Source organism: Leuciscus leuciscus (assembly GCF_965113295.1).
Source record: "Leuciscus leuciscus genome assembly, chromosome: 15".
NCBI lineage: Eukaryota > Metazoa > Chordata > Actinopteri > Cypriniformes > Leuciscidae > Leuciscus > Leuciscus leuciscus.
The window spans coordinates 4475382-4503152 of record NC_138739.1 but is presented as its reverse complement, the minus strand read 5'-3'; the positions used below and the strand labels follow the sequence as shown (position 1 = coordinate 4503152).

The window sequence follows — 27771 nt, the reverse complement described above, 5'->3', positions numbered from 1 at the left end:
CAACCAACAGTAGCCTAATAGTCTTGTGATGCAAACTAGGCCTAGGCCTACTCCACTTTTTTTTTATGAAATTTCGCCGTTTTTAATTATTCAAATTCAAATGATAAATTTATTATGAAAATCATTCATGTAATTCATAAATGAACGTGACAAGAAACGTTTGCATATTAGACATAGCCTACGAATAAGACTGAATGTGTGATTTTAAAATAGGCTAGCTTTAATTTTTATAGGCCTAATCTACAAGTAGACCTAGAACTTATTTTATTTAGGCTATTTATTCCCTGAAATCCCTTTTAATCCTTTAATTATTTAATTCCTATATTATATTATTATTATATAAGCGGAACTCCGCCTGAGGTCTAACTTAAGTTAACAAAACTTAACAGCCTAACTTAACTGGTTCAGTGAGAACGGCAGCATTTAACTTAAAAAAAACAAACACCTAAAATGCCTCGTCGACGTTCACACGATATGCGCTCAAACGAATCGGTTCATTTGAACGAACAATCAGAATCGTTAATGTGCCTAGACTAGACGATGACAGAAACAGATAAAACCGAAACAAACGAAGAGAAAGCTGCCAACAAAGAACGATTGTGATGTACAGCTCCAGCTCCGTCTTAATGTATTTACACGTTTGAGCATAATACATTACATATATCAAATAAAAGCTTCTGCTTTTGTTTTGAAGGAAACTGAGTTTTCCCCACTGGTAGAGAAACAGATCTCATTGTTTTCTCTCTTTAGTTGAGCATGTGAAAAGGTAAGTGTGGTTTTTGTGTGTGTGTGTGTGTGTGTGTGTGTGTGTTGGTTTGACTTCTTAAATGTATTTTTTTTTTCATTGACACTTAATGCTCATGTTATATGACATATAGGGCTATTGCTATTGTAATAATGTGTATTGTAATACGTCTGCATAAACGTTATATTGCGTGAGAGCGACACATTTAGAATACAAAAAGCATTGAATTTGAGCTCTCTCACATTTTAACTCCACCTGTGATATATGAATAATTTTAACAAATATGATTGCTTGGCAGACTTTAATAACTAATATAGAAAGAGTCGAACACTGTAGGCTACTAGTACCAAGACCGGTTTCTGGCCGAGTTGTAATTCGACACTTCGGCTGCGGGGAAAGAAAGGCTACAGGTTTGCTGGGAAGACATTCAAAACAAGTATGAGATGTTGCAGATTTGCTCAAAAGGTAGCCTGTGATCTATAGCTCCATCTCAGTGTATTTATTTGTGTATAGGCCTAATGCATTACATTTAATGCACTTAATGTGTGATAAAAACATTGAACAAGTTTTGCTTTTCAAAAATATTTCTTTGCTTTTTAAAAACATTGTATGAAATGCTGCTTTCAAAATGCTAAGTATGCTTGCATCCAGACTAATTTAGTATACTTCAAGTGTGTTAATGATTAGTTAACTTGAAGTGTGCTATTTTGAAACAACAAATTTTGTACTAAGTATATTTAATTTTAGTTGTAATTAAATTGTAGTAAAGCATAACTTCAAGTGTATTTAGTGTACTTTTCTGTACTAAATTGGAACAACTTCAAGTATATACTTGAAGTTCTTCCAATTTAGTATACAAAAGTACACTAAATGCCTGTAGGGACTAATTACATGCTTGATTAGAGATATTAAAGTGTACTTTATTTGTGTTACGAGTACATTACAAATTCATTACGAGTGTCTTCGAAACATACAAGCATAAACCATAAGTTTTACACACTTTGTCTTCAATAACAAATGCACATTATTAAATAAATAATACCTAGCTATGTACAAAATACCTCTGTACAGATAAAACGTTGTCAAAATGATTCCAGTTCACATGGATACGCGGAGGCGACAAAAAAATTATGTATTATGAATTTTTAAGGCCAGAAAAGTAATTTGTTGAGGTCAATTTGTAAAGAAAGACTACACGCCTGCGCACATATATATTCAAACGCGCATACCTATAGACTGAACACGCAAAACACATGTGCACTTTCAATGCATTGTTACAATGATCATTTCCAGCACTGTTAAAATAGGCTATACCTAAAATATATTTTTAATGAAGTGCAAATAAATACACTTTTAAAAAATAAACAGAATTTTCACTTCAAGTATATTTTCTAAAATCGCCTATATTTTTAGAAAATATAAAAGTACAATTATTTTAAAGTGTGTTAAAAGTTGTATTGTGAAAATAGGTAAAAGGTTAGTATATTTGCAATGTAGGCTACTATTGAAAAAGGGAATATATTTTCAAAAACAATAAAGTATACTTTTTTCACTAGGGTTAGCTAAAGAGATAGAATGCGTTTATAAATAGACTATTAAGAGTGAAATATGAGATAACATTGTAAATATAATAGAGATGATGTTACAATCACAAGCGAAACCAAACATCATTCAATCTTCGTCCCTCAGCTAAAATTAAATTATACTAAAACCACCTGTAGGTGGCGGCAAATGATCCTCTTAAGGTGTGAGTCATTGAATCATTCACTCTAACGATTCGTTCGATGTGTCTGATTCATTCAGGGACAAAGCAGAAGTGAGTGAGTGTGTGGTCATGTCATTCATTACAATGATTCTTCAAAAACGAACGAAACTGAAACCGTGTTGCTCGAAGATGCAATGGCTCTAATACTTGGGGACTGTTGGTTTTTTATTTAAGGGGCTACCGGAGGAGTTTTGAGATCTATCGTCAGAATAGACATGACCCTCCCTTCGCCAGCAATACAGTTTTCTATGTCCCTCCAAAATGATTGTGAAAAAAGGCATGACCCTCCCAGATAATTTATTGATTACTTCTGTACTGGTTTGCGCTTGCGCTTTAAATGCAAAAGAAAAGGCATGAGAGTCGGCTGTTTTTGTCAATTTTAAGTTTTAATTTGTACATTGTTAAATATTTTACCACTTGCTTGAGCAACTTAATATATAAATCTATATAGAGGTAATGCATTGAATAATACGTTGTTTAAATTGTGTTTAAACGTGAATACGTCTATTAAAGAGTGTTTATGTGTATAAAGAGAATCGCAATGCTGACAAAACTTTTTTTTTAAAATAAAAGTTGCTGATAACTTCTGGATTTGAAATAAAAATAGTGAGTAGGCTATGTGTTTGTGGTACAGCCGCGGATCAGTTACACACTGCAAACGCAGCATATGAAAGCACTATAGCGTGTGCTGCTCCTGCACCGCACACACACTGCACACGACACGGAGGATGTGTGAAACGGGCGTTAACCTCTGCTTTCTCATCTTACACATCACACTCCACTGTTATGGTGGCCATTTCAGTAGATTTACTCACTAACATTGTTGTGGAAACATAATAAGCATGGAAACTAAAAGATGGTAGTATCGTGCAACAGCGCACATTCTATCAGCTGCAGTTCTGGCGCCTCAGTCCCAATCCTGTAAAACTCGACGTACATTCACATCACATGTTAATGCAGCGGTAGAGTTACACTCACAGGACACTGCATTTACTCACAATCACAAAAGTTCATTATTTGCTCGTGCTTTAAAGCTTTGCCGGGTAAACATTTCATTGGCGTTCTGTTCTGACATGATGCACTTTTTCTGAGCGTGTACGCCCCGAAGCGCGCACGCACTGTCAAACAGCGCCAAACGGGATTTTTGTTTGGTCAGACGCATCTGATAGCGATGGAAAAACATGCACAAAACAAGCCACTTTGAAATTTTGCTGTTTTCATGAATACAAAAGTTGGGTGACCCTCCCCTAGACTACAAAAAGTTGGATGACCCTCCCCTCAACAAAGAATAAAAAGATATGACCCTCCCCTATTTTCCTCCGGTGGTCCATTCCATAAATACCGAACGGCCCCTTGGAATGATTTACGTTGGCGAATTAGAGGACAATATTGTGTCCAAGACGTAAGCCGCCTATTAACTTAGTTTATTGAATTGCTGTTTAAAATCAATATAGCATTTGCAAACGTGCACTGTAAAAATAAATCTGTAAAATTTACGGTAAAAACTGGCAGCTGTGGTTGCCAGACATTTACCGTAAAAAATATGGTACCAACATTTTAGGTTTTACAGACTTAAATTTACAGCAAAAAAAACAAAAAAACATATATAATTTGTTGACAATGTTAATTTACCGACGACCCATTGAAGAACTAATATGTGTTTTGTATCATTGAAATATACTGACGACCACCAATCACAGCAGTGATGAGTCACATGATGAATCAAAACTCATCACAAGCAGCTTTTCCACAAACTGAGAAAATTAAAACTTATTTATAGAAGCTGCACAGTCTCATCTATCTTTAAATTACAGGAACGTCTGTCTGTCTGTGTGTCTGTCTGTCTGTGTGTGTGTGTGTCTGTCTGTCTGTCTGTCTGTGTGTGTGTCTGTGGAACCGTTAGTCCGATGGATTTCAAACTCGACAGGTGTCTCGCTACGGGCACGAGTAAGTGCAGTGCCAAGTTTGACGTTGTTTGGATGAGAAATGCTAAAGATATCGTTAAATATATCATTTTTAAAAGGTTGTGGTTTAAAAATAAACATTCTGACATTAGAAGGTTGTATCGGTCAAAGAAGCCCCAAGAAGGTTGTGGTTTAAAAATAAACATTCTGACATAAACACTCTTGTCAGCTACACTGTTTACTTCTGAATATTATAGTTTGGTTCCAGAACGTGATAAATCCATTTTGATTAATTTGAGTAAAAATGTGTTCTCTTACGAGAGGTCTCTCGTACTGCGTAAGATATCTTACGCTCGGGGAAAATCCTTTTTCCGCGAGATATTGAAGCCAAAAATTATCCTTAATTTTGTAATAATGCAAAACGCGTTGCGGCAGCATGCAGACATAGGCGAGGCAGCTCGCGCGCCTATTGGCTGCTCTGCGGCAACTGCAGCAGCCTATCGAGCGAGGCCTGGCGTGACGCCAGACCCAATCAGGGCACTTCGCGCCCGCTGCGTCACGTACCGCCGAAATGGGCGTGGTCTAGGCCTATAAATACCGCTCGCAGGCAGCTATTATCTGATTTTTCATCCTTCAAGCGAAGCACATGCATCGCTGGAGCTGGAGAAGAAGCCGCGCCGTCTGAGAGAGAGCACCTTCAGCGGGACGAGTCACTGAAGTCGCTGGCCGCGCCGCCTTCCTGCCTTCCTGCTGCGCTTTCCGGCGCTTATATCCTTTCTGTTACACTGTACTCTATTTGTGTGTGTGTGTCGCCGCCGCGACACACATTCTAAAAGAGCTAGCGTCTTTTTCAAGATGCCTTCCTGCGGCTCGTGCAGAGCCACACTCAGCGACGGGGACCGCCACGTGGTTTGCGTTTCCTGCCTGGGTGAGGAACATGCAGTTCTCGCGCTCGCTGACGGCGGCTGCCCTCACTGCGAGCTGATGGCAATGGCGACTCTGAGGACTCGCCTGGCCTTCTTCACCGAGACTGCTCCCCCGCCCGCCGCGGCGTCGCGCCGTAAAAAGCGCCGTGCCCAGCGGGCCCCGGAACCCTCCCTCAGCCGCCAAAGCTCGCCGGTTCGCCCGCTTGCTTCCCCGGCTTCGTCAGCCTCGCTTCCTGACGGACGGCGGCCGCCGTCTGCCGCCGCTTCCGTTGACATCGCTGATGAGGAAGCCCTGCTGGGAGAGGATGATTCCTGCTCTATCCTGGCGTCAGGCAGTGAGGATTGGGCGGGCTCTGAGGACCCCACGCCCCCTGCCCGCACGTCGTCAGGCAAGAGAGCGTCCATCGAGACGGAGCTCATGCGAGTACTCGCACAGGCCGCGGCGAGCCTCGGCCTCGAGTGGTCTTCGCCTGAGCAGCCTGCTCACAACCGGCTGGATGGATTTTTCCTGCCTGGGGAGCGCGCTTCGCCTGCGTCCAGACCGGCGCCTTTTCTTCCTGAGTTGCACGAAGAAGTCGCCAAGTCCTGGAACGCCCCCTATTCAGCTAGAGTGCGTCCTGCTGTTTCTTTGGCATTCTCCGCAGTTGACGATGCCAAAAACAAAGGATACCTTTCGCTGCCGCCGGTCGAAGAGGCGATAGCGGCCCGCCCTCCGCTGGACGGCGCGCTAAGTCGGCCCTACCCTCTAAAGCTTGCCGCACGACGTCAAGCCTGCTCCGCCGCGCTTTCTCCGCCGCCGGGCAAGCTGCGTCAGCGCTGCACACCATGGCAACGCTTCAGATCTTCCAGGCCGATCTCCTCCGTAAGCTGGATGAGGAAGGACCTGACGTGATCTGCGTGCCGGACTTAAGAAGTGCCACGGACCTCGCTCTCCGTGCTACTAAGTCTGCAGCGCAGGCCATTGGACGGAATATGGCCTCTCTCACCGTGACTGAGAGACATCTTTGGCTGACGCTCTCGGAAATGGCCGAGTCTGAGCGCACCGCGTTCCTCGACGCCCCGCTTTCCGCCACAGGCCTCTTTGGATCCTCCGTCAAAGATCTGCTCCCACTCATCCGGTCGCCGCCCCGCCGTGCATGGCCCGCGACCTAGGATTACGGTGAAGCCCGAGGCCCCGAAGTCGTCCTAGCACAGCTAGGAAAACGACGGTGTTCAAGTCCCGCTGCGGCCAGACTCACACCAAAGCTATTCGCTCGTCCAGTTCCAGCAAATGTGACTGTTCCAGTGTTTTCTGCAGCCAACAAGCCGGTTCTGTCACCCGCTTGCCTGCACACAAATGCCGTTTTCACGGCTACCCAGATAAATCCCCAAAAGAGTGTATTTTCTGGTGTCCCGGCCACGGCCGATGGTGTCTCATGTGTAGTTAGAATGCCCACTGCCCAGTGCCCATCCCTACACACAAGCACAGCCTGTCACACAGGGCTCGCGCACATAAAACCGACTCAGATCGGTTGCGCTTCAAACATGGTGAATGTGCCCACTACCCAGTGCCCACTAACACCACGTTATGCATGTCTCACGGTTTCTGTAAAAACGAAACCAACGTGCACTCGCTTCACGCAAGCGAACGATGCTTTCGGTGTGATAAATGTGCCCGCTGTCCTGCGCCCACATCCACACATAGACATGACAGTTCCCACGGGAACCGCCCAGCCCTCCCCCTCGCGGTTGACCACCGCAGAGGAGTCGAGCGCGGGCAATCTGCCCGCTGTTATCAGCGCGCCCCATGCCTCAAATGTCACGAGCGCGACGCTTGTGTTGCAGCACGCCGAAGCTTCTCCATCGCTGAGCGAGCGGAGCGCGCTTCGTATTCAACCCCTAGCTATCCATGCGGACGCATGGGCAAAGCTGCCCGGGGTTTCGAAGTGGGTGCTGAACATTATAAAAAGAGGCTATTCGCTACAGTTTCGCCGACGCCCTCGCCGCTATGCGGCGCGCGTCGAGACCACGGTAAAAACAGAAGTAGCACATTTACTTCGAGCTGAAGTGGCGAAACTATTGAGCAAAGGGGCCATAGAGCCTCTCTCTCAAGTTCAGAGCGAAGGAGGGCTATACAGCAGATACTTCCTGGTACCGAAAAAAGACGGGGGTCTCAGACCCATACTAGATCTAAGGCAACTGAACAAAGTGCTTGTGAAGCGACAGTTCAGGATGCTCACGACCAGACAAATCCTTGTGCAGACTCGCCAAGGAGATTGGTTTGTGTCAATAGATCTGAAAGACGCGTATTTTCAAATACAGATAGCGTCACGTCACAGGCGATATTTGAGATTCGCCTTCGAGGGCCAGGCATATCAGTAACAGTCCTGCCGTTCGGTTTGTCCCTGGCACCCCGTACATTTACGAAGTGCATGGATGCGGCGCTCGCACCCCTCAGAATGAGAGGCATGCGAGTACTGAACTATTTGGACGATTGGCTGATTCTAGCGCAATCTCGCGCAGTGCTCATAGAACACACGACCATTTTACTCGATCACCTCGAGGATTTGGGTCTCAGTGTCAATTGGGCGAAGAGCTCTCTGTCACCCAGTCAGAAGATATCTTTCCTGGGCACAGAATTGGACTCGCTGTCCATGATAGCGCGACTATCACCACAGCGCGCGGTAGACATTCAACGCACAGCGAACTCGTTTCGCTGCGGCGCGTCTGTCCCGCTCAAGAAATTTCAGAAGATGCTAGGTCTCATGGCCTCAGCATCATCAGTGCTCCAGCTGGGCCTGCTCCGCATGCGCCCGCTGCAGTTTTGGCTGAAAGCGCGAGTCCCACGCAGAGCGTGGGCATCCGGTTCGCTTCGCCTCAGGGTCAATCAGAAGTGCGTCACAGCTCTGAAACCTTGGAGAGCGAACGACTGGTACCAATCAGGTGTAAGCCTGGGGACTTCCTCGAGGGTGAAAGTGGTGTCCACGGACGTGTCCACCTCGGGATGGGGAGCGCTGCTCGAGGGCAGACCGTTCTTCGGCCAGTGGTCGGAACGGGAAAAGCTCCTGCACATAAACTGCCTCGAAATGCTGGCAGTAGACAACGCGCTGACGCGTTTTTGTCCCCAAATAAAAGGACGCCACGTCTTGGTCCGTTCGGACAACATGTCTGTGGTGTCCTACATAAATCGCCAGGGCGGCCTCAGGTCCAAGAACCTGTACAGGCTGGCAGAACGCCTCCTGGTATGGGCTCAGTGCAACCTGCGCTCGCTCAGAGCAGCGCACGTGCCAGGGCTCCTGAATATAGGACCGGACAGACTGTCCAGGAACAATGTTCCGGCAGGCGAGTGGTCTCTACACCCACAGACAGTCCAACTGCTGTGGAAGAAATTCGGCAGAGCGGAAGTAGACTTGTTCGCGTCTCAAGAAAACGCTCACTGTCCGGAATTTTTCTCCAAGAGCAGGGACGCGCTGGCCCATGTGTGGCCCCGCCGCCCGCTCTATGCTTTTCCCCCCGTCTCTCTCCTGCCTCAGGTGATAGAACGGATCAGGGAAGAAGGATGCTCAGTATTGCTGGTGGCACCGTTCTGGGAAAACCAATCTTGGTTCCCAGTCGTGATGCAGTTAGCAAGTACTGCCCCGTGGCCAGTACCAGTGAGGAGAGACCTCCTCTCACAGGCCCACGGCTCGATCTGGCATCCTCACCCGGAACTATGGTCCCTTCATGTCTGGGCCATCAACGGGTACATGTTGGACTCCCTAAAGGAGTATTAAACACGATCACGCAGGCTAGAGCTCCGTCTACGAGACGGCTCTACTCCTCGAAATGGTTAGTGTTTTCGGGCTGGTGCACAGCCCGTGGTGTGTCACCCACAGACTGTGGTGTGACGGAGGTGCTTTCCTTCCTACAAGAGCTGTTGGATGAGGGCAGGGCCCCCTCCACGCTCAAAGTTTATGTGGCGGCTATAGCAGCGTTCTCAGGAACAACGCTTGGTCAGTCAATAGGAAGGAACGATTTAGTCATCCGCTTCCTTAGAGGGGCTAAGAGACTGAATCCTCCCAGACCTCCCTCAGTCCCCGTATGGGACCTTTCTACGGTTCTGGAAGCCATGAAAGGTGCGCCATTTGAGCCTTTACAGTCAATTGATTTGAAACACCTGTCTTTCAAGACAGTGTTTTTGCTGGCTCTCGCTTCAGTGAAGCGCATAGGGGATCTACACGCGCTCTCTGTGAGCGCGGCGTGCATGGAGTTTGGGCCTAATGACTCAAAAGTTATACTCAAACCTAAGCACGGTTATGTTCCAAAATCCCTCAACACACCGTTTAGGGCGCAGGTTATCTCCCTGTTAGCCCTACCGGTCCCTGATGAGGAAAGAGACGCGAGCCTCCTTTGCCCAGTCAGGGCATTACGAGCTTATGTGTCTCGCTCGTCTGTTTTCAGACAGACGGAGCAGCTCTTTGTTTCATTTAGCGGACGTTCTAAGGGACTAGCCGCGTCGAAACAGAGCCTATCCAGATGGATAGTTGATGCTATAGCGCTGGCATACGCCTCCAAGGGCATGCAGTGCCCGTTGGGTGTCAGAGCGCACTCCACGAGAGGCATGGCCTCTTCGTGGGCCTGGTCAAGTGGGATTGCCTTGCAAGATATTTGTATGGCGGCAGGCTGGGCCTCCCCGTCTACATTTATAAGGTTTTATAACCTAGAGGTTCCCGCCCTGCAGGCCAGGCTGCTGTCGGTCTAAGTTTACCAGTATTATCTGACCTGATGCTATCAGCTCAGAATGCTGCGTCTACTGAGCACAGCTCAATGTTCGACAGTAAAAAGTAGCAGCACGAGATGTGCCTGGGCAAACTGTGTAAGACCCACATTCCCCCATCAGTTCAGGCCGTACCCCGCCCTGTCTGTATGATGAAATTCGCGTCTCAGCGACGCTGCCATATGTGGAAGAGTGCGGCTTCGCCCCTCCCTCTTCCCGGACTCCCTGTGAGTTCCCTGAGTGATTGTGCACTATATGTACCCCGGGCTTTCGCCCTTGGGTCTTTGGTGTCAGATCTCAGCATGCACGGCGTTTTGCATTGGGTCCCCTAGCGTAAGATATCTTACGCAGTACGAGAGACCTCTCGTAAGAGAACGTACTCGGTTACTAACGTAACCTCGGTTCTCTCTAGAAGAGGGAACGAGTACTGCGTATCTTGCCGTGCATGCACACGCTCTGGTTGCTTCGATGATGAAAAACCAGATAATAGCTGCCTGCGAGCGGTATTTATAGGCCTAGACCACGCCCATTTCGGCGGGACGTGACGCAGCGGGCGCGAAGTGCCCTGATTGGGTCTGGCGTCACGCCAGGCCTCGCTCGATAGGCTGCTGCAGTTGCCGCAGAGCAGCCAATAGGCGCGCGAGCTGCCTCGCCTATGTCTGCATGCTGCCGCAACGCGTTTTGCATTATTACAAAATTAAGGATAATTTTTGGCTTCCTTAGAGGAATTTCTTCTAGAGAGAACCGAGGTTACGTTAGTAACCGAGTACGTTTTCTTTACCAAGAAAGTGGCAAGATGAAAACGACTATTTTCTGTTTCAAACTTTCACATAGCATCTTTAGGTTATAATAACATAAAAAATTAAAATCCAGATTTTGATTTTCAAAGATCTATCATAAAAACTGATTATTTCCCCCCAAAAATGCAATAAATTCATGACACTTTTTTTCCCAAAATGCAATTAATCCATTGAATCAATATAAAAGTTATTTTTTATCATATTGAAACTGTTGGAATCAGCCGTCGCCAAGAAATATCTCCTGAACGTTTTTGACGGCGATCAGCTCACAAAAACGGATTTTGCACAGGCACTTTGCACTGTTCCCTGAATCGACATGCTTATTCATTTGTGGATGTTAACTGAATCTGTAAGTCAGCTATGCTGTTTACTTCTGAACATTATATTTCATTCTGGTGCGCTAAAACGTTATCGCTACTGCGTAATAGTAGCCTATGCTATTCACCAACTAAACATATCCTATTCAATGCGGGCATCATTTGTAGTTGCCTATTCACAAACTGTTTGCTCAAGCATAGCGTTTTCTCGGAGTTCACTGTGTGCTTTCTACCATGTACAAATAAAAATGTCACTGAACTTTTGCTGTGTAATTGTAACAATGAGCACTCAAACACACCAAACCAACAATTACTAAAAACACACACAAAAACTGATTTTGCACGGGCATTTTGCACTAGTTCACATAAACACTATAAACACCATCATGGTAACACACATGACATTTTAAAAATGCAATAAACAATTTAACAACATTAATTGTAACATAAAACCATAATGTACATAACTGATATAAAAAACTAAGAAAACTATGAAGAAACAATTGTTCCAACAAAAATACATAAAATGTGAAGTGTCACGCAAGGAATTGTGGTCAATTTACAGGTTTTCACTGTAAATTATACAATGACTTGTTCTTTTTCACTTCCAAAAACTGTAAATATAATAGTATTTTTCTGTAAAATTACATTAAATTTACGGTTAGATATGACAGTTATTCACCGTGTATATAGTACAGAAACTTTCTGTTGACCAGTTAACAGTCTTTTACCGTTAAAATCACAATCTTTTTTTACAGTGCTGATATTCTGGAAAACAGCACTGTTGTTTGTGTGATATAGCCTAATAAATATTAAAAACAAGAACTTATACAGAGACTTTTTTTTTTTGCACCATATCTTGGTTTTTTGAAGCATTTTTATTAATTTTGGTGGAAGGGCTCTTATGATAAAAAGCTACTCACTGTTGGGTTAAAAATAAGCCAACGAGTAACCCAATTATGGGGTGGTATACCACCGTCCCAACTGCTGGTTATTTTAACCCAATGCATTGGTTTAAAAGCCAGTTAGGTTAAAAGTAACACAACAGTTAGGTTATTTATTTTTATGACATTTTATTAAATAAAATACACTTTGTTTTCAAATACAGTTTGTTTATTTGTATAAAACAATAAATATGTCTCAACAAATGTCATTTTAAAATGACAAACCTAATATTGGGGAGTCTAGAATTTAATGTAAATATAGCCTACATAATTGTGTACATACAACATATGTAACCCAACAGCCCAACAGTTAACCCAACAGCCGGGTTATTACTAGAAATTACCCAACAATTTAAAAAATGACCCAACATTTTTGGAAAACAACCAAACATAGTGACCCAATATGTGTAACCCAACGCTTGGGTTAAAAAAAAAAGAACCCAAAAGAAAAAAACTAAAATACCATAAAAATCACCATAAACTGCATTGGCTCAACGCAATGCAAACCCAGACTGCAATATAGTGTCGGCAGATCCGGTACGCGTGGAATCCATACCAGATGTGGGCCGACACTATGTTCCTGTCTGAGAAGAAGTGCAATAATAAAGTGTGTATTTTAATTTTCCACAGGTTGAAGATGTCGAACTGCACCCTAAAAATCAGCGCTGGCATCCAGAGTATTCATCTTGCCTTACTGATTCCCACCTTCATCCTCGGTGTCCTGGGAAACATATACGTCCTAGTGATGTTCTGCCGGCGTCCCAGAGTGGACTGGACCTACATGAACATCTACATCACCAACATGGCCATCGCAGACTGCGTCGTGTTGGTGCTCCTTCCCATCCGCATCGTGTCCTATGAAAACACATGGGAATTTTTCAAACTCTGGGACCACAGCAATAAAGAGCTGTGTTACATACTTGTGTCGGTTTATTACATCAACATGTACGTGAGCATCTTCACCGTCACCGCGATAAGTGTGGTGCGATACGTGGCCATCAAGTATCCCATGAAGTCCAGGTCTATTTTATCCCGTAGGAACGCTCTGGTGGTTTGCGCGCTCATTTGGTTGGTCACGTGCTCGTTTAGCGCGGCATTTCATCACGTCGACGATCCGAAGAATAACAAACCGATCAAATGCTTTCAGAAGAATAAAGAAGAGGTCTTACCGCTATCGTTCATTCTCGTGCTGGACATCGTCGGGTTCCTCGTGCCGTTTCTCATCATGTTGTTTTGCTCCGTTAGAGTCATTTACACGTTGAGGAAACAGTTGGAAATCGGATCCCGTGCCGAGAAACTCCAGTGCGTGTTCATCATCACGGCGAACTTGATTGTGTTCGTCGTGTGTTTTTTCCCTGTTCACTTCGGGTTTTTCTTTAAATACATCGCGCAGGCTTCCGAGTACAGTTGTGACGTGCAGTCTTTCGCGCATAATTTCGTTCACTTCGCGATGTTCGTCTCCAGTATGAACTGCGCTTTGGACTGTTTCAGTTATTACTTTGCCACCAAAACATCGTGGTTATTGTGCTGCGCGAATAAAACTAGGAATGAAGAACATGAATGTGATTATAGCAAGGTTTCACGATAACTTAGCACTAATTCAAACACATTTTGACAATGCTGTCAATTGATTAAAAATGTAGGCCCCTATTGGTTAATCGCACCTAACATTACAGTTTTAATATATTTTAGTGCTGGGCAACGATTAATCGCATCCAAAATAAATGTTTGTGTTTACATAATATATGTGTACATTTACATTTAGTTATTTAAAAGACACATTTGTCCAAAGCGACTTACAATTTAAGACTAAATTAAGCAAGTCATCGTGAAGAGGCAAAAACAACGCAAGAAGTGCTCAAAATACGAAGTTCAGGCATTGTTCAGAGTAGCATAAGCCCGATAAGGGAGGATTAAAGGAAAAGGAAAGAAATTATTATTTTTTTAATTTTGTTTTTTTATGAGGTTAGCTCACAGAAGAGATGAGTTTTCAGTTGTCTTTTGAATGTGTAGTGTATATATATAAATACACACATATGCATGTATATATTTAAAAAATATGTTTGCATGTAGGCTATACTGTATAGCTATATATTTAGGCCAATACATACTTTATATTATAAATATTTTATAAATAACAAATTGTTCTTAAATATATACATGCATGTGTGTATTTATATATACAACATAATTATATGTAAACACAAACTTTTATTTTGGATGCAATTAATCGTTACCCAGCTTTAATATTTTAATACTTTCACACTGAATCTCCAAAGTAATGTAGAAACAACATACAGTATTTTTTAAATATTTGTTAATTGCGTTAAATATTTTTAATGCATTAAACAGATTTTTTTTTTTCTCTCCTCACACTAACATACAAATCTATGCAAGAAATAGCCCCTTTCTTCCATCTGTGACTGAGCCTGTACGCGCCTTCCCGTTCCCTTCGGTCTACTGATTCGCTTTAGCCTCCCTGTAGATTAAAATCTATGAGAGAGCCGTCTCTGTTGCTGCACTCAGGTTACGGAATGCACTTCCTCTTATTGTTAGGGATCCTCCCACATTAGCCAGTTTCCAGAAGTTGTTAAAAACTCATCTTTTTAAAATTGCTTATAGACTGTCATGATTAGTATTTTACTGTGTTGTACTCTGATTATTCTTGTACTTCTGTATTTTATTTGCTTTTACTATCTGTAGCGCTTTGGGTTTTAGAAAAGCGCATTATAAATAAAATGTATTATTATGATTATGATTAAAAAAATAATAATAATCTTTATACTTTCAGGATCTGCCAGTTTCATCAAACACTAATTTTAGCAAACACTTGTTTAATTAAAGCATATTATAACACTAGTTTTATTTCATAGTACACATTATATATGTGTGTACTTTTTAAGGCTTTGTTAACGATGTTTACTGATGTGTTTCTGTACATTGATCAGTGTCTGTGTGCTGAAGATGTATTGCTCATCAGAGTGTGTTTTGTGTCGGTACGCCATCTGTTGGACAGACAAGCTTCTGTTTTTAACCTGCCAATGACTAAATGCTGCACCATCAGTTCAGTTGGAAAAATAAAACATGCACCAAGAAAGAGTCCAAACGCAGTTTATTTTCCCTCCAGGATTGAGGCGCTCAGGGTTTTGTGATGCTCAGGGTTCAGCTGTCAGAGACACTCACAGGCGTCGCTTCACTGAAGCTTCTCTGATAAGCACAGAGCTGCAGAACTCCTGGAATACAGAGAACACAGAGATTTACACAACAACCATGTACTGAAAACCGGGAAGGTTTGTCTGTTGCATTTTTCGCATCGACGTCAATGTTGTCAAAATGATCCCCGTTTACACGGATCTGCGAAAACGACTAAAACGCTGTTTAGTAGTTGGTGATGAATCATACGACTCACTGAATCGGTTCGTTTGAATCACTGAGTCGATTCTGTTGAGTAGATTCACCAATTCATAAGTTTGATTCAATTATTCGCTTGCATCATCACTCTTAGGGGGCATTTACACACCATTTCCAACTAATAACTGAAAACGTTTTATGCATTTTGACCATTCAAATCAAATTTTATCAAATGTTTATTACAAATTGCATTTGAAATGTAAACTTGAGTAGCAAAAATGGTTTGAGTTGGTCAGTTCAATTCATTCAACTGACTGATTTAATGATCGATTCCGAAAGGTTTCAAACAGTTTGAATCGATTAAGTGAAACAAATGAAACTCTGATTCAATGATTCATTTGAATTTGTCGACGATCTCCCAAAACCTGTCGGCGAGCGAAAATCAGGCCTAAAATCGTTGTGTGAACTCAGCATTAGACTCCATCCTATAAGCATTTGCTATGACTAATTTAAAAGAGAAGAAATTTAATAATATTATCCATTATTATATTTATTATAAAAAATGGGAGTAGAACATTTTATTTGAATATAAAAAAAAAAAAATCTATTCCTTAAATTGGATTTTCAAAAAGCATTTTCTGTTTGTGCACATGGATATTTGACCTGCTGCCAGAGCCAGTATGGTGCCGATCCATCCCAGAATATAAGACCATGAGAACCTCCAGCCGATGTAGCGCTTCCCGAAGAAGTTGACGGTCATCCCGGTGTAGATCGCCAGAGCCAAGAGCGCGAGAAATCCTGCGGGAAAACAGCAATGACAACACTGCCAAACGACACGTCACAGAATCAGTGTTTAAAACATTTAGTTTAACCCTCATCCTTCCCTCAGGTCATTTTGACCCGGAATTTCTTAAAATTTTTACATTTAAAAAAGTAACAAATCCAAGTAATGAATGGGATACGAGGAATGCTTCAGTACACATAGAAAAACCTAAAAATGTTCAAAATTCTAACTAAAAATGCTAAAACTTTACCAAAAAATTAGTTTATAATGTCTACATGTGTATCTGAATGCATACTGAAGCTGAACTGACTTTCTAGAGTCATGAAATATCATGGTTTTTTTTGTTTTTTCCCCACACAAGTTCAGCAAAGACACCCAATGTAAGATATTTTGAGCTGAATTAAAAGGGTTATGCATGAAATTGTGAGTTATTTTGAATTAAAAGTTAAAAGAATGTGAGGAATGTGCTTAAATTACTAAATGACTACTTATTTATTGATTAAATCTAGTAATTTAACGGTTAATAAAATTGCATTAAAAATAGAAAAAATATGATCAAAATTAAATTAAATAAGCTTCTGGACCAAAAAAATTAGGTATAATTTTAGGGCTTCGGGTCATGTTGACCCGCGAGGGAAGGATGAGGTTTTTAACTGAATGAAATGTCATCTTTAATGAGTGTTGTAGTGTTTGGTCACCGGACAGAAGCAGAGCGATTCCTCCGGCCCGCACTCGTTTGCTTCGGCCTCGTTTAGACGCAGTGATGCTCAGAAGCACTCCAGCAAAACAGCCCAGCAGCGACAGCAGCATGAAGGCCCGTGTGGCGTCCCAGAATGCTGCGGGGCAGAAACACACACTTTACACACTAACAGGTTCAGAGCATTCTGGGATACTCAAGGTCCTGCAGGAATCTATAAACTGCTGTATGAAAACAATTAATGTATGATGGATTGATTAGTATTTTTGTGCATCGTCATAGAAACTGAATAAAAATTATTTTTAAAAGAAAATTAATTATTCAAATTATATAAGAATTCTTCCAATGCTGATATAATCAGCTAGACTTTTTTGTTTCTTTTTTTATATTTTCATTTTCATAGAACATGCCATGAAATTCTATTTTTGAAAAATAAAAATACACATTTCGACCAACCCAGAAGGATAAGGATGAAAAAAAAAAATATATATAATTATATATATATATATATATATATATAATTGTAATTTTTGCAAGTGTCCTGTAGTGTATCTGCAAGACTGTCCTCACCCACGGTGAGCGTGTGGGCGTGGCACTTGCGATTGATGCAGAACCTCCAGAGGCCATGATTGGCTGCGTTCCCTGAGTAGCGATACTGCATCCAATAGTCTGTTGCTGTGGAGATGATGAGGAGCACGAGGGCTACCACACCACACAGTGAGGCCCCGCCTACCAGAGTGAACACCATCAATGAGAGAGTCCTGCACAAACACACACGGTAAACACACACGGTTAATTAAACATCTCAGGCTTAAAGTTTCCTTGATTGATTCCTTAAATCACCAGCAAAAAACATAGTGTCACAAATCAAGCCTCTGTGGCTCCCTTTGATCACCACCAGAGGGCTCCCTCACCGGAGTACTAACTTTGACTCAGACTACATTTCCCATTATTCCGTGCCTGGTGCTGATTACCCTCACACCTGATCCCCATCCCATGGACTATTTATGTCACACACACACACACACACTCACTACGATGTCTTGTTCTAGGGTACAAGGATCTTGTATACCCCTTTTCCACCAAGGCAGTGCTGGTGCCGGTTCGGAGCCGGTGCCGAATCGCGAACCAGTTCTTTGTGTTTCGACAGCCAAAGAACCGGTTCTCGGCCAGGAAAATTGCACCAACTCTTTGCTGGACTAGAACCGTTCTTTTACCACGTCATGCTAATGTCGGAGGCTGGGGGTGGGGTTATTGTCGAACTTCTTCTCGAACGTAACCTCCGTCTATAGTAATCCAGACGAGCAGCACAAAATGTGTTCTAAACGTCTTTTTCTGACCCCAATATAGGATTGCAAAGCCAGGATAAACATTTGCAGAAAGACGATGTAGTCCACAATTGTAATTGTTATGCTTGAAGTTGCCGCAAGCGTTTCTGGGAAAGCTAAGACGTATGGCAACGTACACAGTGACGGAGGGAGGTTGGAGACGAGAATACACGTGTTAAGTGTATTATTTACATTGCAATACCCATAAATGAAAACACCTGCCATGTCTATCGGCTCGCTTTCGGATTAAACTTTCCGCGACTGCGCAACTAGGTTATAGGTTGCCAGGTTGAAATTGTATATGGTGTGTGGATTGTGTGAATATAATGCATTTAATACAAGATCTGGCAACTGGTCAACATTAGACAAAAAATATTGGTCCAATTATTCATAAAGGATTTTGGGCCATGCAAATTACGGGAGTTTCCAGGGAGAAATAACAAACCGGGAGGGGTCCGGGAGATAGGGCTAAAAAACGGGAGAAACCTGGGGAAAACGGGAGTGTTGACAAGTATGCTGGTGACTGCGCCATAGACCTGCTTCCAGGTACCACTCCTCCTAAGGGCAGGATTTTTCCCTTGTCACAACACGAATCAGAGGCTATGAAAAACTATATCAAGGAAGAAATGGCAAAGGGGTTCATCCAACCATCCACTTCTCCGGCATCAGCAGGGTTTTTCTTTGTGAGTAAAAAGGATGGTGGGATGCGACCTTGTATCGACTACCGAGGCGTTATTGGAATTACTGTAAAATTTCGTTTCCCACTGCCGTTAGTTCCTGCAGCTCTGGAGCAACTTCGCACTGCCAAGTATTTCACAAAACGCGACTTGCACTGCGCATACAACCTGATAAGAATCCGTGAAGGAGATGAGGGGAAGACTGTCACAAGTTTGTCCTGTCTTGTTTTGCACTTGGGTGTTTGTTATGTTGAGCCATGTGCTCGTGTTCATTGTTAGCCCCGCCCTTCTTGTTATTGGTTTAATTAATTCCACCTGTTGTCATCGTTACCTTCTTTTGTTTGCCTCCCTATTTAGTCTCCTTGTGTCTGTTGTACTGTGCTGTTACGTTGTCTAATGTTCTTGTGTTTTGTTTCCAGTGTTTAAGTTTGTTAATATATTCTAGTGTTTTCCCCCGCGTGGGAGTTTTGTTTTGTTCTTGTATTTTTGCCTTTTCCTTTATTAAAATCCTATTTTTCTGCAAATGAGTCCTCAGTTTTGTTTTTGAACCGATCGTGACAGAACGTAACAGCCATTTTTTGAGGACTCAGCAGAATGGATTCTCGCAGACCCTTACCCACAACATGGGACAGAGAATCTTTTAGAGGGACTCGGCTGGTCATATTTAGAGGAATTCGTGGAGGACGCAGGGGAGGAGATACGACAGGTGGGCACCGACAGCATTCTCCAGTTTGGTCATTTCCTGACCAAGGACCGGCAAGGTTCAGCCCCGAGCGTTTTTCTTCACATGTTCCCATGATTCCAACGCCGGTGACTCCAGCGCCAGTGATTCCAGTACCAGTGGTCCAGAGTTTGGGGACTCCGAGACGCAGAAGGAGAAGAAAGACTGTCACGCCTGCCCAGCCGGAGACTGTTCATGTCACGTCTGCCCAGCCAGAGACGGTTCACGTCACGTCTGCCCAGTCAGAGACGGTTCACGTCACGCCTGCCCAGCCAGAGATCGTTCATGTCACGTCTGCCCAGCTAGAGACGGTTCACGTCACGTCTGCCCAGTCAGAGACTGTTCACGTCACGTCTGCCCAGTCGGGGACTGTTCACGTCACGTCTGCCCAGCCGGAGACTGTTCTCGTCGCGTCTGCCCAGCCAAAGACTGTTCATGTTATGCCTGCCGAGTCTGTGTCCCCTGACATGACGTCTGCTGAAACATTGTTGAATTATTTTTCAACGCTGTTTAATATCCTGGAGGTTCCCGGGAAGGTTCATATCACGCCTGCCCAGCCAGAGATGGTTCATGTCGCGTCTGCCCAGTCAGAAACTGTTCATGTCACGCCTGCCCAGCCAGAGACTGGTCATGTCGCATCTGCCCAGTCAGAGACTGTTCATGTCACGTCTGCCCAGCCAGAGACTGTTCACGTCACGCCTGCCCAGCCAGAGACTGTTCACGTCACGCCTGCTCAGTCAGAGACGGTTCACGTCCCGTCTGCCCAGTCAGAGACTGTTCACGTCCCGTCTGCCCAGTCAGAGACTGTTCACGTCCCGTCTGCCCAGCCAGAGACTGTTCATGTCCCGTCTGTCCAGTCTGAGACTGTTCAGATTACATCTGCCCAGCCAGAGATGGTTCTAGCCACGTCTGCCCAGTTGGAGACAGATCGGGAAATTCCCATTCTCATGGCCGGGGGGGCACTGACCGGCTATTTAGAGCGTTTAGCTCGGATCCTGGAGACGCCTTTCAAACCTTTAGTGTTTGTTCCTGAACCGGAGCCAGTTCTTATGCCTGATCCGGTGGTGTCTGTTCCTGAGCCGGTGGTGTCTGTTCCTGAGCCGGTGGTAGTGTCTGTTCCAGAGCCGGAGCCAGTGTCGGTTCCAGAGCCGGAGCCAGTGTCGGTTCCAGAGCCGGAGCCAGTGTCGGTTCCAGAGCCAGAGCCAGTGTCGGTTCCAGAGCCGGAGCCAGTGTCGGTTCCAGAGCCGGAGCCGGTGTCGGTTCCAGAGCCGGAGCCGGTGTCGGTTCCAGAGCCGGAGCCGGTGTCTGTTCCAGAGCCGGAGCCGGAGCCAGTGTCGGTGTCTGTTCCAGTTCCTGAGCCGGAGCCTGTGTCTGTTCCAGAGCCGGAGCCGGAGCCAGTGTCGGTTCCAGAGCCGGAGCCAGTGTCGGTGTCTGTTCCAGTTCCTGAGCCGGAGCCAGTGTCTGTTCCAGTTCCTGAGCCGGAGCCTGTGTCTGTGTCTGTTCCAGTTCCTGAGCCGGAGCCTATGTCTGTGTCTGTTCCTGAACCTGAGTCGGTGGTGCCAGTTCCAGTGCCAGTGTCGGTGTCTGTTCCAGTTCCTGAGCCGGAGTCTGTGTCTGTTCCAGTTTCTGAACCGGTTCCTGAGCCGGAGCCTGTGTCTGTGTCTGTTCCAGTTCCTGAGCCGGAGCCTGTGTCTGTGTCTGTTCCAGTTCCTGAGCCGGAGCCTATGTCTGTGTCTGTTCCTGACCCTGAGTCGGTGGTGCCAGTTCCAGTGCCAGTGTCGGTGTCTGTTCCAGTTCCTGAGCCGGAGTCTGTGTCTGTTCCAGTTTCTGAACCGGAGTCTGTGTCTGTGTCAGTTCCTGAGCCGGAGCCTATGTCTGTGTCTGTTCCTGAACCTGAGTCGGTGGTGCCAGTTCCAGTGCCAGTTCCGGTGGTGCCAGTTCCAGTGCCTGAGCCGTTGGTGCCAGTTCCAGTTCCTGCGCCGTGGCCGCCCGAGGGGTCTTCACCGCCGTGGCCGCCCGAGGGAAAGTCTCCGCCCTGGCCGCCCGATGGACAATCTGCTCTGCCCTGGCCGCCAGAGGGAAGGTCTCCGCCCTGGCCGCTCGAGGGAAAGTCTCCACCCTGGCCGCCCGATGGACAATCTGCTCCGCCCTGGCCGCCCGAGGGAGGATCTCCGCCCTGGCAGCCCGAGGAAAAGTCTCCACTCTGGCCGCCCGAGGGAAAGTCTTCACCCTGGCCGCCTGATGGGCAGTCTGGTCTGTCCCTCCCGTCCCGCCCTGGTCTGTCCCTCCCGTCCCGCCCTGGTCTGTCCCTCCCGTCCCGCCCTGGTCTGTCCCTCCCGTCCCGTCCTGGTCTGTCCCTCCTGTCCTAGTGGAGCGTCTGGTAGCCGCTCCTTAAAGAGGGGGTTATGTCACAAGTTTGTCCTGTCTTGTTTTGCACTTGGGTGTTTGTTATGTTGAGCCATGTGCTCGTGTTCATTGTTAGCCCCGCCCTTCTTGTTATTGGTTTAATTAATTCCACCTGTTGTCATCGTTACCTTCTTTTGTTTGCCTCCCTATTTAGTCTCCTTGTGTCTGTTGTACTGTGCTGTTACGTTGTCTAATGTTCTTGTGTTTTGTTTCCAGTGTTTAAGTTTGTTAATATATTCTAGTGTTTTCCCCCGCGTGGGAGTTTTGTTTTGTTCTTGTATTTTTGCCTTTTCCTTTATTAAAATCCTATTTTTCTGCAATTGAGTCCTCAGTTTTGTTTTTGAACCGATCGTGACAAAGACTGCTTTTTCCACGGCCACAGGCCACTATGAATATTTGGTTATGCCTTTCGGGCTGGTCAATAGTCCAAGCCTTCATCAGTGATGTATCAGTGGGTCATTGTGTATATCGACGATATCCTCATTTACTCCAACACCCTGGAAGATCACATTCACCATGTCTGAACCGTTCTGCAATGCCTCATTGAACATACACTTCTCTGCCTTGGCATAAAGTTGGAGTTCCACCAAACCTCAATTTCGTTCCTCGGATACATCATCAGTACCGAGGTAGTCACCATGGACGACAGCAAAGTGAATGCAGTCTTTGGGGTGGCCCCAACCAACTACAGTTAAGGAGTTACAGCGGTTCTTAGGTTTCGCCAACTTTTACAGATGCTTAATCAGAAACTTCAGCATAATCAGAAACTTCAGCATCATTGCAACACCTCTGACTTCCATGCTTAAGAGGGGAGGACATCGTCTATCGTGGTTGCAGCTTCAGAAAAATCCTTCCAAGAGTTAAAGGAATGCTTCACTACAGCCCCTATCTTACATCATCCTGACCCTGAACGTGAGTTCTTTGTAGAGGTCGACGCATCCAGCACAGGCATCCAGCACAGGCATCGGCGCAGTACTCTCTCGAAGACAAGGCAATCTGCCCAAACTCCTCCCTTGCGCATATTACTCACGGAAACTCACATCTGCTGAACAAAATTATGACGTTGGGAATTGGGAACTTCTGGCCATGAAGGCAGCGTTTGAGCAATGGCGGCACTGGCTGGAGGGAAGCAAATATCCCTTCCTGGTATTATGATAATCGAAACCTAAAAGACTCAATCTAAGACAGGCAAGATGGGCATTATTTTTCACCAGATAACTTTCAGACCTGGTTCCAAGAACATCAAAGCAGACGCCATTTCCAGGCAACATGAATCCGCATTATCACCACTTACCAACGAACCGGTCCTTCCTTCCACTATCATCGTGGCACCGGTACAGTGGGACCTCATGACTGAGATTACTGATGTTCAGAACTCTGAACCACCTGACTGTCCCCCAGGTCGCACCTATGTGCCTACGACACTCCGTAGAAGAGTTATCCAGTGGGTGCACAATTCTCCCAGCTCTGGTCACCCGGGCATCAACTCGTCAACAATCGCTTCTGGTGGCCGTCATTGCAATCCGACATCATCACTTTCATCCAGAATTGTACCATCTGTCAAATGACCAAATCATCTCCACAAGCCCCTGCTGGTCTACTCCAACCTTTACCCATTCCCATATTGCTATCGACTTTGTCACAGATCTCCCCAACTCCCAAGGTCATACCACAATACTCACCGTAGTCGACCGTTTCTCTAAGTCCTGTCGCCTCATTCCCCTACCCAAATTACCCTCGGCCCTTGAAACAGCAGAAACTCTGTGTAATTATGTGTTCTGATTCTATGGTCTTCCGGAAGACATCATCTCCGATTGAGGACCTCAGTTTACTTCTCGTTTGTGGGCCGCATTCATCCAGAAGCTCAATATCAGTCTGACCTTGGGTTACCACCCTCAGTCTAATCAACCAAGAACTTACCCGTTACCTCAGATCCTACCGTCACCGGAGATGACATCCTAGATGTAACCGTAACCAAACAGACTGGAATCGTTATCTGCTCTGGGCAGAATATGCACAAAATTCACTCAGAAAACCCTCCACTGGATTAACCCCTTTTCAATGCTTTCCTGGGCTATCAACCCCCTCTATTCCCACGGTCGGGAGAACCTTCCGAGCTACCAGCGGTAAATGATTGGCTGCAAAGGAGTGAGAACGTCTGGAACAAAGCACATGTGCATCTTCAAAGGGCGGTGAGGAGCCAGAAGGAACAGGCTGACCACTCCTGCCGTCCTCATCCTGATTATCGCCCTGGAAAATGGGTCTGGCTCTCTACTCGGGACCTTCGACTCAGGTTACCCTGCCGAAAACTCAGTCCCAGGTACGTGGGTCCCTTCAAAATAATCATACAGATTAGTCCAGTCTCATACCATTTGGCTCTTCCTTCCAGTTACCGTATCTTACCAACCTTTCATGTTTCTCTGCTCAAGCCCGCTGGTGGTTTGAGAGGAGAGGAGGATCTAGATGAGGCCAGTGACCAGAGACCCCCCTCCTATCATCAGGGTTGGCGAGGAGGCTTATCAAGTGCATGAACTCCTGGACTCCAGATGCAGGGGCAGACTACTACAATACCTCGTGGACTGGGAGGGGTATGTTCCAGATGAGTGGTCTTGGGTCAAATCAGACGACATTTTAGACCCATCTCTCATTGCCGACTTCCATAGAACCCATCCAGATAGACCGGCCCTCGTGGAAGACCCTGGCGTCGATCACCTCCTCACGTCAGGATTGACTCCGGTCTACGTTTTCCATCTTTACGTGCCTGGTGCTGATTACTCTCACACCTGATCCCAATCCCATGGACTATTTATGTCACAAACACACTCACTACAAAGTCTTGTTTTTGCCATTGCAGACATTTCAGACAGATGTTATTCCTAGTATATTGATCTCTTGTGTTTGATCTTGGACTGTTTACCTTGTATTCCCGTATTGCTGCCTGCTTACCTGGGTTTACCGTTTGCCTGCTGCCTGCCCTGATCCATTGCCTGTCGTATCGTTACGTTTCTGCCTTGCCTTTGATATCTCTTTTGCTGGTGATTTACCTCTGCCTGTTGTTCTCCTACTGTCTACAATAAAGCCGCACATGGATCCCACTTCTGCTGACTCCTCGTCACACCTAGCAACTGCATGGCAACATTTGGCAAACACCACATTTTCTCTCTATTTTCTTCAAAAATATTGTTCAGCTTATTCATTCCTCTTCTGATACACTTTAAAACATACACTATGTAAAAAATGTAGGCAAAATGCCATTGTTACAATACAATTTGTATAAAAAAAGTAAACTAATATAATTAGATTATTTCAGGTTTTCAATAATAATAATAAATTATTGGAAAATTACATTTATAACTTTAATAATAAATATACAATATATTCTCTAAAATTTAATTAAAAAATTATTATACAAAACAAATTTGAAATAATAAATTATAGGATCAATTAAACTTATATTTTTATAATAAATATACAACATAAATACTTATAATATAAAATGCAAATGAATATATAAAATAAACAAATAAAAAGGTAAATTATTAACATTAGTATTATTAATAATAGAATAGTTAAATGAACAATACTACTAATAATAAATAATAGGACAATTACATTTATAAGTTGAATAAAAAAAATACAATATAAGCAACAATAATAAAAAAATAAGAATGTTAATGTATTAATAAACCAATCTAAATGTAAAAAAATAATACATTAAGATAAATTCAATTTATATTTTCGTAATAAATGTACAACATTTCTTTTTTATATTATTATAATAATATAAAAGGTAAATTAACAATTACTATTAATAATAAATAATAGGAAAATTACATTCAACCTTTTTTTAAATATATATAAGAAGTTAATTCATATATTAATAAACAAAAATCTAAATGAATAATAATAATAATAAATTATAGGATAAATTAAATGTACATTTGTATAATAAATATAAAACAATAATGTATGCAATAAAATGTAAATATTAATAAACAATTTGATAAATACAATTATAACTTTAACAACATGATAACAACAACCTATCAATCATCATACGAGCAATTCACTCTATCTAGGCTATTTTTTTTTAAATAAATGAACAACATATACATGAAACCAAAGCTTGATATAGATTAAAACATTTAGAATATTTTTTTATTTATAATGATACAACGTATCATTTAAAATATACAATGTTAACAAGTATTTAAAATTGTATCATTAAATTCCAACAATAGCATATGAAAAACTTTTATCCACCTTTTATTTTGCTTCTAAAAATACTTATCTAAAGATAAAGATATCTAAAGTTGTCTGAAGATCTCCAATGATGCCACTTTTGGAGAGATACATTATTTTAAAGTAAAACAGAATTAGAAAAGGTGCCATAAACTTTTTATAAATAGAAACGTTTTCACGGGATGTGAACAATAGCAGTTTAGTGGCATCAGCATTTGGCTCGAATCGAGCCGATCAATCAAGCTTCATCAGTTTATAATAATATGCATACGAGCGTTTTCAATGCGAATCGTGTGCGCAGCACAAACTGGATCAGCACATTTCCAACTCGAGCCTGGACGCTGCCAACACACAAACTACTCATTCAGAGGACAAATAAGAGAGCCATTCATAACGAATCTCACGAAATCAGCCATTATATGCATTACAAATGAACAAACCAGGCTTTTGTTTACATCAACTCAACGATTAAAACACAACAAAAGTGCGATGATCAAAACATTGCAAGATGAGCAAACGCATTAAGATTTCCACAAAAAGTCACGGATTGTCCTTTTTTATGTATAAAACATCTAATAAAGTAGGTGTAATAAGTTTAAGAAACTAGTTAATAACATAAACTCCAGCTTCATGTACCTCTCTGACGGTTACAGTCTCCCGCGAAGATTGCGCTCCGTCCGCGCGCCTCTGGGGTTTTAATCCCGCCACGCGCGGCGACCGTTATTGTTCCCGCCACAATAGAGCGAATCATCCAGTCAGACATGTGAGATGTGAGGTAATCCGCATCTTTCTCTGCATCTCGTCCTCATGTTTACTCATTCTCTCCCTCCCCTATCCTCACAATCTCTCCAGTCTTCTTCTGCGTCACTGTGTCCCGCGGCGTGGGACGTTTCGTGACGCGCGTCGCCTCAGGCCTCCCTCACAGGTCAAATCCATCCAGAACGCGTGGATTTGGGTTTGAAGGATGAAGAAACCTCACCAGCACGTCAACATGCAAGTAAACACTGTAATAAATGAGCAAACTATGGTGGGGACGTTCCCATATGGTACTTGGAAACCAAATAGGTGAATGTTATACAAACCTAACAGGAACGTTCTATTTACGTAAAGAAAACGTTCCTGGATAACAAATGTTTAGAATATCCGTAATGGGAAGCAGAAACAAACAACTTTTCCACAACTTTCAGTGAACCAACAATTGTTAGCTTTATAGGAATCACATGTGCAGATTCAATAAAAATTGGAAAACTATTGATTTTGCATCAAAATATGTGGATGCCAATAGGAACGAATCGTGTAATAAAATCGCACATCGCGATTCCTTTGAATTCCTACATTTTAAATGCTTCTGAATAAAACAATCAACAATGACTCAATTAAAAATTTACATTTGGATTTTTAAGTATCGGTCCAGACTGTTTGAGAAACT

At 43.7% G+C, this 27771-nt stretch overlaps 2 protein-coding genes across 2 annotated transcripts; one reads left to right on the top strand and one right to left on the bottom strand.

Moving 5' to 3' along the window:
• The first annotated feature begins 524 nt into the window (after window positions 1-524).
• gpr35.2 (G protein-coupled receptor 35, tandem duplicate 2) lies at window positions 525-15236 on the top strand. Its single transcript, XM_082139359.1, has 2 exons — window positions 525-766; window positions 12767-15236. The coding sequence occupies exon 2, from the start codon at window positions 12774-12776 to the stop codon at window positions 13722-13724; it is 951 nt and encodes a 316-aa protein (XP_081995485.1). The 5' UTR covers window positions 525-766; window positions 12767-12773; the 3' UTR covers window positions 13725-15236.
• Window positions 15234-27611, bottom strand: lim2.2 (lens intrinsic membrane protein 2.2). Its single transcript, XM_082139573.1, has 5 exons — window positions 26979-27611; window positions 17539-17729; window positions 16970-17107; window positions 16151-16285; window positions 15234-15369 (listed from the first exon to the last, which is right to left on the bottom strand). Exons 2-5 carry the CDS (start codon window positions 17714-17716, stop codon window positions 15299-15301), a joined length of 522 nt encoding a protein of 173 aa, XP_081995699.1. The 5' UTR covers window positions 17717-17729; window positions 26979-27611; the 3' UTR covers window positions 15234-15298.
• Between the last annotated feature and the right edge of the window lie 160 nt (window positions 27612-27771).